This window comes from Platalea leucorodia (assembly GCF_965183815.1).
Source record: "Platalea leucorodia genome assembly, chromosome: 7".
In the NCBI taxonomy this organism is placed as follows: Eukaryota; Metazoa; Chordata; class Aves; order Pelecaniformes; family Threskiornithidae; genus Platalea; species Platalea leucorodia.
In genome coordinates, this window is record NC_138829.1 from 27,219,474 (window position 1) to 27,238,483 (window position 19,010).

At 43.4% G+C, this 19,010-nt stretch overlaps 2 protein-coding genes across 19 annotated transcripts in view; one reads left to right on the forward strand and one right to left on the reverse strand.

The window, feature by feature from the left end:
* COQ6 (coenzyme Q6, monooxygenase) overlaps positions 1–19,010 on the reverse strand; it is a 55,842-nt gene that overhangs the window by 13,304 nt on the left and 23,528 nt on the right. For 9 of the 13 annotated variants that reach the window (XM_082318641.1, XM_082318651.1, XM_082318647.1 and 6 more), the window contains 10 exons: positions 8,081–8,215; positions 7,302–7,360; positions 6,064–6,187; positions 5,500–5,630; positions 5,024–5,131; positions 4,859–4,921; positions 4,408–4,515; positions 3,789–3,991; positions 2,552–2,667; positions 1,952–2,118 (listed from right to left, as the gene is read on the reverse strand). In XM_082318641.1, the coding sequence (XP_082174767.1) occupies positions 1,952–2,118; positions 2,552–2,667; positions 3,789–3,991; positions 4,408–4,515; positions 4,859–4,921; positions 5,024–5,131; positions 5,500–5,630; positions 6,064–6,187; positions 7,302–7,360; positions 8,081–8,215 (1,214 nt within the window). Of the gene's footprint in view, positions 1–707; positions 856–1,951; positions 2,478–2,551; positions 2,668–3,788; positions 3,992–4,407; positions 4,516–4,858; positions 4,922–5,023; positions 5,132–5,499; positions 5,631–6,063; positions 6,188–7,301; positions 7,361–8,080; positions 8,216–9,891; positions 10,306–19,010 lie in introns of those variants that run through there. The other 4 variants (XM_082318644.1, XM_082318652.1, XM_082318643.1 and 1 more) reach the window with 4 other exon arrangements.
* On the forward strand, positions 10,402–18,462 carry FAM161B (FAM161 centrosomal protein B). Of its 6 annotated transcripts, none has more exons than XM_082318657.1 (8): positions 10,402–10,713; positions 11,900–12,462; positions 14,239–14,576; positions 14,965–15,092; positions 15,375–15,542; positions 16,012–16,111; positions 17,527–17,657; positions 17,902–18,462. In XM_082318657.1, exons 1-8 carry the CDS (start codon positions 10,565–10,567, stop codon positions 17,990–17,992), a joined length of 1,668 nt encoding a protein of 555 aa, XP_082174783.1. In that variant the 5' UTR covers positions 10,402–10,564; the 3' UTR covers positions 17,993–18,462. The 6 variants fall into 6 exon arrangements, 5 of the variants coding, with proteins under 5 accessions (XP_082174783.1, XP_082174784.1, XP_082174786.1 ...); XM_082318658.1 differs by having other exon boundaries at positions 17,850–17,993; XR_014228921.1 differs by lacking the exon at positions 17,902–18,462 and having other exon boundaries at positions 16,012–17,324; positions 17,440–17,650.

The window sequence follows — 19,010 nt, forward strand, 5'->3', positions numbered from 1 at the left end:
ACTAACAGGAACTGCCTAATAGGAGTGACTGAAGAAGCACAAGTAATGGCTTTCAGTTCAAAACTTATGTTTCGTTCTTTCTGATGTTAATTCCTGATACTGGTTAACCATATATGTAAATCTTGCCTGTGGGCAGTACTCACTTAATGTTGTGAGTGTCTAAAGTCTAATGCAGGAGGCTGGTGTTTGGAACCTAAGACAGAATATCTTGAATGTCTATTTTAGTAATTAAAGCATTTTTAACAATATTCAAGACATCGTGGTGCAGTTTTCTTTCCTAGACATTATTGTCATCTTGCATCTCTTTTTCATGGAGCCCTTAAGACTAGCCTGTTCCACAAGACACACCATTATTAAATAAAGTACCAAGAGAAGGGCAGGGAAGAGGGTGAAAGAGAGACAGATTAGAGCTTCAAAACGTATCTGCCATGATGAGTTGGCTCTCCTCTACTGAAAACTACCCCTCCTTTCTGAGTTCAGGAAGCGCTAAGAACCCAGGAGTGACACTACAGCTCTAGAAATCATGTCAGAGAAAACTGAAGGTAATTAAGCAGCAGAAGTTGTAGCTGGCAAAATTCAGCACTGCATTTGCCAAAAGACAGACAGCTGTTTCCACCTCAGTCTTCAATTCAGAAGGCCCAAATTAAAAGCACGTTGTACAGATAGTTCTGTGGCTGAAGACACCAGTGGATGATGTAGGACACAGCTCAATCCCTCAGTTTTATTGTTAAATTAAAATAACACAATTCAAAGATTCAAGTCAGTCACAGTCCTTATAAGGGCAATGCCTTCACTGGCAAGCTGCTGTTCCAAACTGACAACAGATCACTTGCTGGCAAAGGCCACGATTTGCTCCTGAAAGAGGGGAAGAAAAAGAAGTAATTCATAAACTGGTAATACGGATACACTCTAGAAAGCAGCTATAGTTTCCTTCCCTTTAATATATACGGAAAACAGTTCTTCGTCAGCCTTTTTAGCCAAGTGCAGAGCACCTATCCCTGTATGCTAGAAAATTAAAGAAGTTACAGCATTCCTTTGCCTCCTGAGTAGCAAAAACCAGAGGTGTTACCAACAGGTTCTATGCTCAGAGAAGAGGTCTTCATTTGTTTTTCTGCTATAAACAGAGAAGCACCACCTTGCCAGTGGCAGCTACTACGCCTTAGGAATTTACCACTACTTAGGTAGCGTCTTAACTGTGACCATAACACAAAGGAAACAGGCCACCTGTGTTTAATAGGAAGAAGATGACTTGATTTGTAGAATAAAACATTCAAATCCAGAAATGAGGAATCTAATTTGTGGGTGCTTGGCAGCTTTGAGAGCAGGTGGCTTAAGGAACCTCATGAAAATGAGGCAACTGGGTCAAGACAGTGCGGAATTTAGGCAGACAGGCTGCAAATAGAGGGTCTGTGTTTAAGACTGAACCTCCTCACCACTGCCTTCCTCGAGTAATTTCCATTATAGAGACTTGCACTTCTGCCATGAGGGATCAATTTCACAAGGCAAAACAGGACAGAAAGAGATAACTCGTTTGAGCTGCACACCACGTCTGTCAAGTCACCTGATGTCCTATTCTTAGTGAAGCTGTGTCTTCATAGGGCTGGTTTTTCATAGTGCGTTTCTGGAATGCAGTTCAAGGTTCCACATTTTCATTCCATAGCAAAATAACATCAGAGACTTCTAACGAATTCTAACCTCTAACTACTGATACAGAGTATAGACACTTAGATCCTCCTCTTCCTTTGCACTGCAGGAGAAACCGCTACTACTGAGCCATCAGTTATTTAGGAACTCCTCAGGCTCTTTCAGGACACAAAACCTCAGTTTGAACAAGTAGCATTTTCCAACCAAAAATATTTCATTTAAAAGAAAAAAAATCTTCACAGCTTGCATATGTTTCACAAACAGTTCTGGACTCTTCCTGCTGCCCTCACTAAAGTGCGATTCTTACTTTGACAGGAGGCAGGGCATTTGTTGCTTGCAATCCCCATGTCCTCAGCAACACCAAGGGAGCCAGCCTCGTGGAGTAAAGCCTCTTTAGCACATCAGTAGCAGCTATCAAGGAGACATTGTGCCTCTGACGTTCTGTCTCAAACTTTAAGAGATGTTTTAAGGAGCCTAGAAGAGATAATTGAATGGTCATATTAAAATTTACTTGCCACAAAAGAATTGTGCATCTTATCTATATAGCAGTCTCCACTGACAATTGAAAACATAGAAAAAGGACAGAGAAATGGCCCATCTGAATAAAGGCGTCCTTCCATCAGCTACTGGTCTTCATCTCACCACCTCTCTAACTACAATCCTGCAGAACTTTTTTCTTTTAAAGCAGCTCTGAGATTTCTGGGATGGAAACTGCATCCAAAAATCTTTAACTGCTCCACAGCCAATGGATGTCAGAACAGTTTTTCTTCAAAGGTGCTTGTGCCTTTCCAACACAAGATAGCAGCACGCTTAACCTGCAAACAGAGATAATGCTTGTCCTGATGTTAGCAGCGAAGGCCTGTAAGACTGGTCATCTTACTGCCACTTCATTGTCTTGGATCCTTACCCAGATCGCTCCCATTGAAGGCTGCTGCACTGAGGTGATGGGCTAAACATGCAATATCACCGAAGCCCAGGTTTACACCTTGTCCTGCAAGCGGGTGGACTCTGTGCGCTGCATCCCTGGAGCAAGAGAAGACAGAAATTTGTATCCCTTCTTGAAGAAAGCCATAATGGCTGACAGACCCCAGGAGGGATCAGTATAGCACTCCTCATCTCTTCGCAATGAACACCACCTTACAGCAGCATATACGCTTTATCCAGTACCTCCTTGCATGCTGTGCTGAACTACCTGACTGCCTCTCCAGTTGTAAGAAGCAAGACAAAGGGGAGATAACAAAAAGCAGTTCTGAAAGGAAAAATTATAAAGAGGTAACTAGCCGAAGTCCTCTCTCCGATCACGTGTGGAACAGGCCTTAATGTTTTTGTAAGTGACCTCAGCACAACAGGAGGCATATCATTGGCACGTTTCACAAACCCGAAGTAGACAGACACCATGAATACAGAGGAGAAGTGGGATATCACTGAATAAAAACAAAATTGGGTTCTTTTATGAGCAGACTTATCTGTAAAGGACAAAGCCAGACATATTGATAAGGGAGTCTTAGAGAAATGAAACGAAGTTTGGGTATGAAATGTAAGATCATGCACTTTAACAAGCTGTAAATCACAGAGTGGCTCACAGGTTGGAAAGATGAAAAGTATCTGAAGTGTAATAAGGGACCCAAGAATTACTATAAGCTACCAGTGTGTTGCAGCTGTGGTGGAGAAAAAAAGTACACACAACCTTAGAACGTAAAAGATGAGATATCTTCCTATTTCTATAGACCACCATACAAAAGCCTATGACATCTCATCTGGAATAATTTTTAAGTTTTGTCATTTTTGTTAAAGAAAGGCGAGTTCAAAGCTCAAACTGGTACACCGAATGGCTGCTACAATGCTTGGGGAAGTACAGGTCCAGCATGAGATACTGGATTATTTCACTGGACTACACGAACCAGAAAAGAGAAATAATTATCTCGCAATTTACATAGAAAGCACAGACAATGGACAGAGAGCTACTCATACAAAAGGACTTTGTTGGCACAAGAGCACACGGTACAAACTGGGCCTGGATAAAGTCAAACTGAAACTATAAATTATTTCTAACCATCTAATTTGTTGACTGGGAGTCGCTATACTTGCGTCATTTCTAACCACACGCCACCCACTCATGCAAGGGCTACCACTGGGGACCTTACCCGATAAGAGCCACGCGGTGCTGGACATACTCTGTCGCATGCCCCATTCCAAGAGGGAACATGGCTCGGCTCCCTGGATCTACTTTTGCAACGCTTGGGGGCAGCTGACGGACTGCAGTCCCCGAGGGTTTCAGGAGTGAAATAGCAGATCGAAACATGGCCCCAGCAGTATCAATGAAGTCAGAGTGGTTTACATTGCTCCACTGAAAAAACAAACAAATCTTTAGATGTAAACCCAAACTAGACATATATAAGAATCCAGCTGAAAAAATCTGAAGGAGCGCCAAATACTGAACTTTAACTACGTGTAGAAAACTATACAGTAGAAGAAACTATCTGAATCGTTTTAGGACATACAAATTTCCAACTAGGATGAGCCCACCCCTCCCACCTTTTGGAAATTTAGCTCAACTTCTTCTGTGGCTTTCAGAACTAACCTAATTCAGTCCCAAAGGGTCATCCTTTCTTTGCTAAGTGCCTTTTTAATATTATCTTCACCAGAGGAAGGAACTTGAGAATCCACCTGTCCTATTACTATCCTTTAAGCTGTAGGGTTCCATTGTATTTCTCGTGATTACAACAAAGTCAGCCTCATACCCGCCGCAAAGCTGATACTCACAAAGGCAGAGTTGATGCTGTCCACAAAACTTTCCTCATCCATAGCGAGAAGTTCCGATGCATGTTCATGAGATGTAGACCAGACCAGAGAGCTGGCAGTGTCAGACAGCTGGTTTAAGAGAATGTCAAGGGTAAGTATCAAGAGAAAAAGCAGCAAAAATAAACGATCAGTGCAAAATTTCCCCACTGCCCTGCCCCACACCAGTCCCTCTGCACATTACTCTGCCAGCCCAACTTGCTACAAGTGGGAAATACCAAGGATAAAGTGAGAGGGCAGGAGGGGAAAACAAATGCAATAACTGAAAAGCAAAGGGCAGATGAACAAATTCTTAAGAGACAGAGCCAGCGCAGACAGGCACAGACAGAAATCAAGTTACTAGAAAAGAACAGACTGGAAAAAAAAAAAAAAAAAACAAACCAAAAACCACAGAGACCACCACGACTCATCTTACCGGAAGGAGTGCAATTGGCCCTGTGGGAAGGAACCTCTGCCATGCTACATTATTGTCTGTGGCCTACAGTGGAAAGAAGCAAGTGGACAGTTACAAACTAGTGACCTGGATCACCTGCTCATGCTGTTCTGCTGCTTATGGAAAAGTCAATTAGCAGAATTTCACCTCAGACAAATGAAGAGTTGCCACCACAGCTGACTGGTCATAGCGATGCTCAATGGTCTTAATTTCAGCTTCCTTACGGACTACAGAGTTATGACCATCTGCACCAATCTGAAAAACAGAGAGATAAAAAGCAACCTCTTCAGCAGCTCCTAAGAAAGCCAATATTCCAGTCTACAAGTCTCAGCCTGCATGTACATTTTTTGTTTATTCAGGGGAAAAAAAAAAAAAAAAAGATTCCCCAAAAACCAGAAGAGGTGGCCCGTTCTGCTCTTGTCCAATTCAGCACAGTGTTCTTGCATCAGGTACAGAAAAGGCTATGAACCATGTCCCATAGCAGCTCTGACAGAGTTAGCCACTCACCTCACTCAAGCCCTCCACGTGGGTGGAGCGGCACACACGGAATCAGAACCAAATCCAGTGGAAAGGACTTGGGTGAGAGATGACGCCTGATCAACAGAAATAAAAAGTTTAGTTACCAGCAGTTTGGTCTGAAGTCTGCGTCCATCAGCTAACTCAATTTGGACCCAAGGGCTTGTGTCACAGCTGTGAGAGGGAAGGGGCCAGGTATACCCGACTGCTCTGCTCCCGTAGAAAACCTCCACCCGGTCTGATGGGAACACAAAGTGCTATGGTCACAGCATGATACAGGCATGAAAAAAGGAAACATCACTACAACAGCAAAGGCCACACATGTCTTAATGCTGACCCTACAATTTTCAAGGCACTCCGAAAGAACAGATCTGGCCAACCCTTTGTCACTGCAAGGCCTGCTCTGGATTGAAGGCTAAAGATCTTTTCATTAAGTCTATTTTTGGAGAGACTATGTTCTGGAGAACTACATATGCAACTGTTTTCTTGCTGCATAGCCTTCGGAAGACGGATTTCTCCCTCCCCTCCCCAATTCAAGAAGCTGCCCATGTCCCAGAGTTACTTGTTAGATGAATTATCTTTCTCCCTCTCATAACTTAGCGCACACAACAGAAGGCAAGTAACTGAAAGCTCTCTGCAGGAAATAAAATATTAAAGAAGTTGTCCACTACCTGCTACTGCATCTAACTGTTTTGTGAGAGCAGACATAATGACATCATTCTCCACTATGTAACCCATGTCATCTAAGTCATCTTTCTCAAAAACGATCATGGCTTCTGAACAAGCATCCCACACCTACAAAGAAAAAATACATGACATGAAGCTACATGATAAATAAGTGCTGTTTCTTTCAGGGACTATGAATGCATCCATCTTAACAGCAAAAGGACAGTAGAAATACAGAACTAGAGGAAACGTCCTGGATTATTGTCCATTCCCAGCTACTAAAGTACATCACATAATTCCTTTCATACAATGATCTAGTTGCATCTCAAAAACGAATTGCAAAGAAAGTTTTTTATCCCTCCTTTCCTGTTACATAATTAACATATTAAGCTACCCTACCGCCTTGTTGTGGGTTAACCCTGGCAGGCAGCTCAGCCCCACACAGCCGCTTGCTCACTGCCCCCCAGTGGGATGGGAGAGAGAATTGGAAGAGTAAAAGTGCAAAAACTTGTGAGTTGAAATGAAGTCAGTTTAACAGGTAAAGCAAAAGCTGCATGCATAAGCAAAGCAAAACAAGGAATCCATTCACTATTTCCCATCAGCAGGCGGGTGTTCAGTCACTTCCAGGAAAGCAGGGCTTGATCATGCATAACAGTTACTTGGAAAAACAAATGCCATAACTCTGAATGTCCCCCCTACCTCCTTCTTCCCCCGGCTTTATATGCTAAGCATGATGTCATATGGTGTGGGATATCCCTCTAGTCAGCTGTCCCAGCTGTGTCCCCTCCCAGCTTCTTGTGCACCCCCAGCCTCCTCGCTGGTGGGGTGCTGTGAGAAGCAGAAAATGCCCTGGTGCTGTGTAAGCACTGCTCAGCAATAGCTAATACATGCCTGTGTTATCAACAGTTTTCATCACAAATCCAAACCGTAGCACCATACAAGCTACTATGAAGAAAATTATCCCAGCCAAAACCAATACACAGCTTTACCTTTATTTCCTGACTAGTACCCATGCCTCAATATCTACAGCTTCCACTAGGAATCAACCTTTCATCCTGTAACATCAAGACTCTGAGGACGAGTATTTCTGAGTAGACTGCTACCCCCAAAAAAGTAACAGGAATCATCATAAGCGTGACCTGCCCTTTACCAAAGAAAAAAACCTTTGGATCATTAATGTAAGTACTTCTGAGAATTCAGAGTAGACAGACACATAGTGTATTTGCAGCCCTAAGTAAGGCACCTGCATTCGCCGGAACGGTTTGAGTCTCAGGCTGCAGACATGATCCCAGGCACCAAAACCTAAAAGAGAAAAAGGACACAAACGCATGGAGATGCAGGCTCACACGTGACATCGAGACTCAAACAAAACTGACGCTCACTCCACACTCTCCTCCTCCCTCCCTGACTATCAACGCCCGACTCTGCTTGCACCATCCCTAGACAGAGCCAGGTCTGCCTCAGTACTTTCACAGCTCCAGCATCGCATTATTTTACTGTTAACACAAGCCAGTAAAAAAGAAACAAGAGCTTTCCATGAACACTGTGACTTAACAGTCAACTCTCACTGTCCTATCACTCAGTAATAAAACAGACACAGAAATGCACGGCCATCATTGTTTAGAACATTCTTTCTCCATAAGGAATCAAGGCTCAAATCTGTCTTTAGAACGAAAATTAATCAGAAGTGAGTTACCAGGCTACAGAGCACTAAGTACATGCTCCTTCTGTGAACAGAACATTCCAGATGCTATAGAGAGCACCTTATAACCTTTCACTAGCCTAATGTCACACATATTTATATAACAAATCAGACCAAGATACCAGAACACAGATCCCTGTTATCAAGAGAAGCCCAAGTTAATCACCACAATTCAGCATACAGAATACTAACAGACAAAGGCAAATAATTCTGTTGAGTTTAGGATGAAGGCAGCACATGCTCAAAGGGGTTTTGTTTAAACAAATTAAAAACAGCTCAAACATATTGTTAAAAATGCAAACAACAGAAATAATACTTACTGCTTAGGAGGGTTGCTGATCCTGGGGAGATGGAACTGACCCTGTTACTGTAACTGTCTGGCATGCGATCATATTCTTTCCTAGGACCAGCCTCCAGCAAAGCAATCTTCTTGTCATGGAAGTGGATATCATGCCCTAAAATAAGCAAATATATGCTTTGTTACAACGCTCCTGCTAAAAACATCATTTCTTATTTCTGTATCAGTAATGCCTATGCATTTTTGTAATAAGATAGAGTAGATGCAAAGTTAATAAAGAAACACATTTACAATACAGGTTTTGACTAGGCAGGTAAACTTTTGTATTTTAAAGCTTTATGACTACAATCCTGTTACTGGGACTGACAACTCTTTTGCAGTTAAAGCAAGGATTAAACATTTTCTTTCTGTACAAAGTTTACATTTTTGTACAAATTTGTGCATACTTTGTTATGAAAGTTCATTACTGAAGTATTAACGTGTGAAATCTGCAATGTTTATTCCAAGCACAGAACACATTTTTCAGAGCTTAAACATAAATTCACTAATTAGAACAAGAGATCAACATAAAACTTGAATGATACTTAGCAACCACACTTATGTTTTCTTTATTCTTATATTCTGACAGCGGAATAGCACAGGCAGTTTAGACTTTAACTTTCAGTCAAAGAGAACTGAAAAAAATTGAAGAGATAAGTCATGTAAAGAGTAAATCACGCTACCGCTGAATTAGCCATGGTCGTTACATCTGACCGCTACGGTTGCGGAAGGTACGGAGACCAGAAATGGCGTCCTTATAACATCCAGAGTTTACTACTACAGCAGCCCTAATAACAGCGGTATCTTGAACATATTTTCTAGATTATGCACAACATCATAACCTCATCTCTTGAAAGGTCCCAAACCCACATGTTATCTTTAGATACCACTGCTGGAGGGGATCCTTATGCTGTCTCAATTCCACTGCGGTCTTCTTTAACAACATAAGCAGAACAATGCTAAGTTTGCAAGGTAAATCCTTATACTGGCACAGCACTTATTGCTTAGGACCTCTGCTCTCTTGCTCTCCTTTGCACTCCCTTCTTTAGGCTTCTGTCACTATTACACCCCTCTGAACTAACGCTGCAAAGCAGCAGCCAGTACTCTCAGGATCCCTAGTGATGCAAACCAAGCACAAATCCATTTTAACTTGATAGTCCAGTGTTTAAAATACAGGGTTAGAGAATGACACTTAGGATCAGAAAAGCGTTTTCAGCTATGGCTGAAATTATCCATCAGTGATTTAAGGGTGACCCTTGTTTGTTTGACAGAAATGCTACAAGTAGTCTACAGAATTTAAAGTAATGGCTACACTAAAAAAATAAATAGGGTAAGGCTCATCAAAGCAATCAGGTATCCAAACAGCTTTAAGTCAACCTTAGAGTGCTGTCACAAGAGGATGAGGGCATAAGGAAATTCCACAACAGGATCTTGAATCTTAAGATCCTAAACGGTAACCACATAGTTACCTCACACTGTCACCAACAGAGAATAGCGTTGACTTATGAAAGTATGCAATGCTCCACACACTGAAACATGAAGGTTTTGGGGAAACTCCCATTTTTAAGTTTTTGTGCAACCGGTGAGACAGACAGTGAGGGCAGCGGGACACAAAACTCGCGACTTGCTGCACTCACAAAACAGTGCGGGAGACCCAGAGGCCTCCGAGACCTCACACCACCGCGGCAGGGGCAGGAGGAAGAGACCGCCGCCGACTGCGAGGCCGTGACTGCAACGGGCCGGGGCGGGGACCTGCGACGCCGCCCGGGGCGGGCGAGAAGGTCACAGCCTTACCCAGCACGGCGGCCATGGCGCTCCCGACCATACCCCCGCCCGACACCACCACGTCGTAGAGCGGCGCGGCGGCGGCGACAGACCGGAGCGGGGCCCGCGGGCCGGCCCGCAGCCGCCCACCGAAGGGAGCCAGCAGCCCCCGACCGCACACCACCGCCATCGCTGCGGAAGTGACGACACGCCAACCGCCTCCGAGCGGAAGTCGCTCCGGGAAACCATGACAACGCAGCTCACCTTGGGGGCGGGCACTCCCCCAAAACACCTCTTCCCGAGCACCAATGAGCGAGCGGCGGGAGCCACCCGTCTTGGAGTATGATTGGCTGCTTTAGGGCAAGGAGGCGGGCCTAGAGCGCTGCCGGCTTCGCTAATTGGCGGGAGCCGGGATGGGTGCCGTCGGAGGGCTGAGGCGGCGGCCTGCAGGTGAGGGGAGCGGCCCGGCCGCGGCGCCCCCGGCTCTACCTCGGCCCCGGCGGCGGCGACCGCCGCCGCCGGGGCCGAGGTAGAGCCGGGGGCGCCGCGGCCGGGCATGGAGGTTGGGGTCGCACCCCCGAAACGAGCACTTCTCGATTGTTTGATTTTTCTTGCAGGTGACACGGCCTCCCCTCAGGCTGTGTAACGGACCAGCTCCTGTGCTTCCCGCCACCGGGCGAGGAGCTGGGAGCGGCCTCTCGGGATGGGAGGCCGGCGGTCTCCGTTAGAACCGGGCTTACCGTCCCAGGCAAAGTTAAGGGATGACGCCGGGGTATCCGAAGAGGATGAGGAGCTGGAGGGTTTCAGGCGGGAGGCGGCAGTCCTGCGTGACAAGCTGTGGGAGGCTCTCAGGTAAGATGGTACCAGGTAAGGATGGCAAAATGGCATGCGGGATTCCTGCTGCTTCTGACCAGTGACGAGGCGGAGCGTGAAGTCCCAAGGTGCACATGTACAGTACCAGCACGCTGGCCACCAACGTATTCACAGATGGGAGGATGGGGCCAACAGGTGCCCATGTAAGCAGCATTCACATTAAACATGAACAGCACAAAACCCATTCCCGCTTGTCAGCTAATCACACTTAAATTTGCTAACAGATCACGCGCTTTCTATCTAGCATCCCGTCTTCAGAGCTGTGGTGTCTCCACTGTCTAGCTCTCAGACGTCTTGTCTTTCTCTGTGGTTACTCCAGCTCAAAGTTCACTAGCAGATCACACGCACACACGCTCTTACAAAGGAAACAGTTTATGAAGAACAGATTGCAGCAATCACCAGGCAAGTGTATTGACCAGGAGCATGTTTACACATGATCAGCACCTTCTGTTTCACCCCCTTTTCCCATTTTCCTGTTCTTGGTCCACCCTGATCCACCTCGATCCTTCCTTTTACCTGCATTTATTTCTTTCCTAAATATCTCGTAAGTTTTACTCAGTTTCACAATCACCCTCAAACATCCTATGAGAAGTTTGCTATTTCAATGAGACCCATGATAGTCTTGGGTTTTTTTCTTGTTATTAATTATATGGTCTTCTTATCAGCTACAAAGTTTCCAGCTGAAGCTCTTAGGTGTTGCACTAAAGCAGTTCCTTGCAATGGCCCTTCCATCAGCCTCTTATGAATTCTGGTGTTTGGTACTGTTTGTTAGGATTTGTGCATCTGTGTGCTTAATTTCTTGCCTCTCCTGAGTTTGCCTTTTATGTTGAGTAGCTATCAGCCAGATATCCCTAAAGTTGGAACTTTCTGGTTTCCGTGTGGCCTTGCTGGCAATAGACTACTAGCAGCGTAATAAATTGCATTACAAAGCTAAATAGGCATAACCGCCATGTTATACATGGAAAATGGAAAAGCAGCAAAGCTCTGCTCGTGAACTTTGGTAGTAAAGCAAAATGTAGAGCCCGAGAATGATAACCCCTAGGTCTGTGTTTTAATGACCAGCTCAGCCTTTGGTGTCTCTCTCTCAATCAACAGTGTCGCCCTTCTTTTAATTCTATTTTTTAATAATTTCCCTTATTTCCCCTTCATAATGTCTTTGTCTTAGTCATACATCTGGTAACAAAAGGCAGTCCAGTTCTTTGATCGACCTCACCTCAGACAGTACCTGGGATCAGCAAAAGCCTCACTTGTTTCCTAAATCCCACTTGAGGCCAAAAAGCGCTTCGTCTCCCTGGATTCCTTCCATCACCATCCCTCAGCCCTTCGAAATGACACTGCGGGAAGCTCGCAAAAAGTCCCAGTTGATGAAGTCATACATGTTTCTTGAACTAAACAAACAGAGAGACGAAAGGCAAAGCCAGGACGAAGCTGAATGTCAGAAACAATTCCGGGCACAGCCTGTACCTGCCCATGTGTTTCTGCCCCTTTATCAGGAAATAGTGGAGCAGAACGAGCTTCGCAGGCAAATAGCAACACAGAAAAGAAAGGAGCTGCTACTTTCAACCCAGCGGCCTTTCAGTTTCCTGGAGAAGGAGGAAAAAAAGAAAGAAGCTATCAGACAAAAGTTCCTGGCAGCAGCAACCCCAAAGGAGAGCTCCAAACAGAAGCAAGCCAGTAAAACAATTCCTAAATCTACTTACGATCCACTTCTTGGAGATAAACTCAAAGGTAAAATGCCAGGGCTCTTCCTGTAAAAACAACTCCCTGCCTGTCCCGTGCTGTCTCCATGCTGGGAAGTAGGATCGTGGCCCATAGGGCGTTACTTGGGGCATAAAGCCAATACCATTACATCCCCTGGTGTTGTCTAGTCTCCTGTGTATCACTGGTCATTACATTTCAGCTAGATACCCTTACAGCAGGGTGTCCTAAATTTAGTAGTCTTGTATCAGTGTCAGCAGCAGTAGTTCTGTACCACTCCCCAGCACACGTGGGTACACTGAGCTCTTCAGACAGATTTCCATACCCTTTTTGCTGCGGACCATCACAGTTTGGGGATCCTTCCCTGCACTGGATTCCATACCTTTGGTTATGCTAAAGGGACTGAAATGAGTTGTGGCACAAACGTGAAGACAGATGTAGTGCCAGAAGTGTCCAAGGTCCAGGCAGTATCTTGGAACTTACAATTTTACTCCCACTCAAGTGATCTGTGCTGCACAGGACCCCTAGGAGAAAAATATTTCCTGAGCCCAAATCAGGCAACTCGTTTGGTTCTAAGTGACAGTGCAGTGGTCCCGTCTCTCCTGCCATTCTCTGATGTTTTCAGTTACCTTCCCCACTCGCTCTCCACCTTCTTAGTAAGTGCTAAAACAGGGGAGGTAGGTGCCAGGACCATTCTAGTCAGAGGGACAGCCAAGGAAATTTTTTCTGATGTTCGCTTTCTTTCAGATGGCGTAAGCCCCCACAGTTGTAAGTTTGAGGTAAGCAAGACAGACTTCATGCTTGAATACAGGAATTAAGCCAGTCCTCGATAATCGTCATTGCTTTTCTCACCCCTTTCTCTTTTTTTTACTGTTTCCCACTGATTTCTTCTTGAGTATACACCAGTTCAGTTTTCATCAGAAAACATTCTGTTGTGGTGTACAAAACTAAATAGATTAGAAAGGTAAAAGACAGCAAAGGACAAGCCATTGTTCTGTTTCTATCTGGTATATGAGAAGGGAGGAGGAATGAACATTTCATCCCTCAGTCAATGCAAACTTATAAATAGACTCAAAAAAGTCTTATCTTGCAAACAGCAGTATTGATTTTTTTTCTAAAAGCAAAAAAAAAACAACAAAAAAACCTAAAACGAAACCACAGCCAACTGTTTGTCTGCAGTTTCTCAAATACTTAGTGCTGCACAGGAAAGAGCTCAGTCTGACCCTATACCCTGAAACACATCCTTTCTATGGAAAGTTTGTCACAGAAGTCACAAGACATGATCCATCCACCAAATGCTCCTTACTTAAAATCTTTTTCAATATAGACAAACATTGCTAGATATTACATAGAAAAGCCATCATCCATTACAAGTATATTTGAACAGCCTGTTTGGATCACACAGTCAACATAATGACATAAAGTCCCATGTGAAAAGTAGAACCTTGATTAACACAACACGTGTGCAAGTCAAAGGCCCCAAGTTATCTGGTACCCCTAAGAACAGGAGTAGGAGGAGAAGGCCCATTCAGTAACTCACTCTGGTAAGTGAACAAGATATCTAGAGATTAATGCCTAAGAAAGAGACTCCACCATGGTTTTTTTTTTCTGGTATCTTTGATTTTTTTTGTCCTGGGAGGCAGAAGAGAGAGAGGCTGGAAAGTGGGGAAAGAGAACACAGGATGTCTGGTCTCTCCTATGCGTGTAGCTGCCATCATAAAGAAAAGTTGAGAGTTGTGCAGTGGCAATTTCACAGCCTTTTATGTCACTCATATTCTTCTCATTGCTTTGCTTTTGATTCATTAGAAGCTGAACTCTACAGAGAAATCCGCATTCAAATGAGAGCCAAGGATTTGCTTGAGAGCTCCGTAGCTCTTATAGATACTAGCAACTGTCGGAGGGAGCCTCAGTCCCGAACGGCCGCTAAAACTAAGCAGGAGAGACTTGGCTTCTTGCAGGATACAAGTTTCAGCTTCAAGCCAAGGATTAATCCAACAATACCCGATTTTGAAGGACTTTACTGGGCATTTCAGAGGGAAGCAGTAAGGAGACAAGAAATCAAAGAGGCAACACGTAATAAACCATTCAAGCTAAGAACCTCCAATCTCCGTGGCAGGCAGAGGCAGGCAAATGAAAAGATAAAGGTGAGATGACTGGATATTTCTGTCATACTGCTTTCTCCGATCAAGATAGCAACTTCTTAAATTTATAGCATTTATTTACAGATGGTTAATGTCCTGTGACCTCTGCCCTTGTCTTGGGACTACTGCAGAATTCTAGGACAAACCAGAGGACAAAATTCTACACAAAGAGATGAGCTGTGACAGCTAAGGCTCAGCCACTCTTCCATACTCCTAATCGCATCTCCTTCCCCTCATCCCTCAGCCCCTCCCCATGTTGATCCCTACTGATGGAAGAGAGAAGAATGAGTGCATTGCCCACATACTCTTAACTGTTCTCTTTGGTAGACAAAGAACAGAGGAGATTCTGTACTGTCAATAAGTACACTGAACGTAATTCCATTTTTTTCAGGATTCTCAGCAACTTTCCAAGGTTTCAGTGCACAAAAGTCATTCTCTGACCGGACTTTCCTCTCTCTCTTCCAACACCCTTCCAGTGCATATTACAGATGCAACTAGAAAAAGGGAATCTGCGATTAGGTAAGTAGAAGTTTGTCTACAAGACCATACACGAACTAATGACCAAAATGGAGGGAAAAAAGTCAATGTTTTCCCTCATCACAGCAACAATACTTTTCTTAAATGTTTCTCTGTCTTCTTTCTTTGCTAATTCTTGCCCTGCCTCCCAGTTGATTTGCGAGCTGCACACTCCTATGTCTGAAATTTTGCTTTTCTCCTTAGAGGACTACAAAAGTGAAATTCCCCGCTAGCACGTAGTCTAGCAGTCTTAAGTGAGCTCATTAATAACTTTTTTCTATATAGATACTCCCAAGACAACAAAAAGGAATGGGACAAAGAAGGAATTTATTGGCTGGAGAAACAGAAAAAGAAATGTCAAGCTATCCAAAAGTCAGTGAATAGCCGAGCAAAAGCCCTGGATCCGCATAAAAGTCTGGAGGAAACATACAAGGAGAAGTCGAAACAGAACTGGTCAGTATCCCATTCTGCACAGAAATAACCATTTGCTCTACCAACTGGGGATCATCAGCTATATCTTTAGGAGGAGTTGGGTTTAAGAACATTCCTAGCCTAACTTTTTTGGCTGTCATTGTCTGGATTTCTTGACAATTCCATACCTCTCTTTCCATACAGAACAGTTTCCTTTAGATTAACATTTGTAGAAACTAATTTGTACAAACAAGCCAACTGAAATGTATAATTTGGTAAAGCATACATAAGGCTTTCTAAAAACGTGAACGCTAGTTCTCTGCCTACACTCTAGTAGTAAAGCTTTGCTAATGGGTCTATAACTTGCCAGCAATAGCAGTGTTTTGCCCAGCATTCAGAATCAAGACAATTACCAGAGCTATTTAAAGGACAAAACAGTTAGTGAGAATTCCTTGTTCAGCTACAGTCAGAAGGAACCTGTATTAGACAGGGAACTTTTCTATTATTTCAGGCAAAATATGAGAGAGAGAACAAAGGAATACAGAAAGGAGCTGGAAGAAATGCAGCTGCGAGTCAAGAACAGACCATACCTCTTTGAACAGGTCACCAAGGTAACTGGTCAAAGTTCCAGGGTGTTTCTGGGTGACAGGATACATTGTCTTTCATTTAAGACAGGCATTAAGAAATCTAGTCTTAAATTAATTCATAGGTAAGAAGGTGCAAATGATTGCATAGTCTCTTGACTACACTCAAAATAACACCTGGAAGGCCACCCAAGTGTAATTTCAGTTACTTCCCACCACCTGAAAACACACTCAGACTTATTTCTTGGTTGTAAAGCTTTCCAGTCCCTAGTATATACTGCAATCAAAATATATGGTCTGATCAAAATTAAGGGCTTATCACATGAGAAATTATATGAATACCTATTCTGCACCTGAATACCTACAGTCTAGAAATTTTAAACTTTTTTTCTTAAAACCCTCTCCAGCTGAGCACTTTCTCTTTGTACCTCTAGTGCTACTAGAAAAACATTACTGACAGTTACGTTGCTTATATCACCTGCAAGCTCTGCTATCTGGGGTTGTGCTCAGCACCCTTCATCCATCACACAGTACCATCTGCAAATCTATATTGCACTTGAGGTGTAGATACAATCTTTACTCTCTACAAAGTATCTTTTTCCCTGGGTTTTCTCTATCAGTTCTGTCTCCTTGCAGGGAGGATATCTGGTTAGAGACATAGTGACAACACATTGACAACATGCTGATTTAAGATTTCTCAATAGAAAGTACCCTCCTGGGTCAGACTTTCTATTCAGATGAGTGGCTAATTGAGGCAGAGAACACATTTGTATGATGAATACTGGTAACCAGTAGCCAGGTTGGTAAGAATTCTCCAGTATTGATAGAATTCACTCATGTGGAGACTAGATTTCTATCCTTCCACACAGAACACCTGAATCTTTAGGAACTGGCCAGCCCCTCTGGAGAACAGTCATCTCAGACTACATTAATCTGCAAGGTTTATTTGGAGGCAGTGGGGATATAGGACCCAGGATGCTTGGTTTTCAGTTTCTTGAAGATGAGCTGATATGAAGCTATTTCACAGGTGCTCTCTGTTTATTGAACTCCACTGTGATTAGTGCTTACAAATTACAAGCAAACGGGCTTCCAGAATTTCTCACAATGCCTTTTGCACATATTCTCAATCTGAGTGTCAGAGTCAGGACTCAGACACAAGTATGCTACAGCATTCCAGTCTTACCAGACTAGAAGCAGGAGAACAGAAGAAGAAAGAAAAAAAGAACAGAAGCAGGAAAAGGTGAGCTCTGGCTTTGAGAGACGTGAGGCATTCTCCTAGCGTTCAGTTTTGGTACCATACTGTATGGATGACAAAATTCTGGATGGGGGCTTTGCTGTCCTCTTGTTCTCATTAGGAGTGTCAGCCACGAACTTTAAAACAACTTGACCATTATGGGGAAGCCCCAGTTCTACGTGCTTACTGTTAAGTTTCGATTTCATAGCATGATGCTCGTCAAGGAGCGGAGCGTCGCTACAGACACACCCTCCAGCAGGTTGGGCTAAGCGAAGAATTTGTAAGGAAAAAAGGGAAAGATGCCACTGACTTGCTGGAAGAAGAATCTGACATTCACAGGTAATAAAAACAATGCAATACAGCTCTTTTGCCTTTGAGTAGAAATATTTTCCTTGTTCATGAAAGCGTTTCAGTTTGTATCATCTAGTGCAGGCAAAATTAAATCATCCTGACTCCTCTTATTAAGCATCATGGCTTCTCTATCTTAACTCCTGTGACTGCACTCTGTTTCTTATGCATGGGGCAAAGCAGCAAGTGAGCACTGCAAAGCATTTCTGGTATTGGACAATCACTGTTTCTGCAGAGCACCCAAGCCTCGGGGTGAAAAGGACGACTGTACTGTACAGGAAGGAGAACCTCAAGAGGAACAGAGTAGAAAGGAAACGGCAACATGAGATCTAGCAGAAGAATCTATCGATCATCTCTTGATTTTTTTAAATTCAAGATTCTCCAGGTTAATACTCAGGAACTTTCTGGTTTAGGCTGACACCTAAGAATTGCTCTGCGATAAGTGAGATCTGAGAACTTAGTAAAGGAAAAAAAGGCCAACTGTTGTTTAGAGCATGTCTTGTCCAACCCAGCAAACCCTGCAGCCTTCCTCAGTCTTCACAAACGTTCCCTGTGTGAGCCATTTCTCTTTTGTTAATGGGCAACAAAACAAGTTAAAAAGATTGAAGCACTGTCTTTCGATAAAAGTAGATATGAAAGATTGAAGAGGTACATCCTCTAGTGTCAGCTCCTTGTGTTCATGCCACAGAAGCACACAGAAAGGGAAGAATGCCTTTCAGTGCGCTAAACCTTAGTTTACACATATATGTGGTAGAATGCTTTTAAACAAGGTATTTTTTAAAAAAAAAAAAAAAAATTGCAGTATTTGACCTACCTTGGGAGAAGACTAGAGGGAAGTCCTTCTCTGGTGTTAACTCCTCATTCGCTCATTACCAGCTCTGCTCCTTCCTCCCATTAGGAAGAAGCAATAGTCTTTCTATAATAAAATATCTCCCATACTTCGTTATTTGAAACGGTTTTAACATCTTACCAATTTAGGTCACTAATTTGGCCTGAAAAACAACCAAAATTATGAAGAAGGTTGTAATTAAACAATGCATCACTTTGGATTGCTGTTGTCCTAATTCTACAATTACTGTGATACAAAAAATGGACTTTGGTGGAAGAAAGATTAGGTATTACCTGTCAGCATGTTGCACGCAAATGCCTGGGGCATCTTAAAATGGTTTAGTTCACCCATTAGTGGTCTTCCTTTACCTGGCAGTAATAACGATCTCAAAAATACAAACCCTTACCACCTGGAATGTTTTCTGTGAATTATGATATCAAAGCACTCTGAGATTAAAAGATTTTTAACTGGCTATCAGCGTTTCTGCATTGTCCAATTTCTTTATCAATCATCTT

What these genes read in the sequence shown, in the direction of transcription:
- FAM161B (XM_082318657.1), top strand. Translation starts at nt 10,565, where the DNA reads ATGGGAGGCCGGCGGTCTCCGTTAGAACCGGGCTTACCGTCCCAGGCA. An exon ending in GAGAAGTCGAAACAGAACTG is followed by an intron (nt 15,543 to 16,011) that starts GTCAGTATCCCA and finishes CTATTATTTCAG; the next exon opens with GCAAAATATGAGAGAGAGAA. An exon ending in GAAGAATCTGACATTCACAG is followed by an intron (nt 17,658 to 17,901) that starts GTAATAAAAACA and finishes CTGTTTCTGCAG; the next exon opens with AGCACCCAAGCCTCGGGGTG.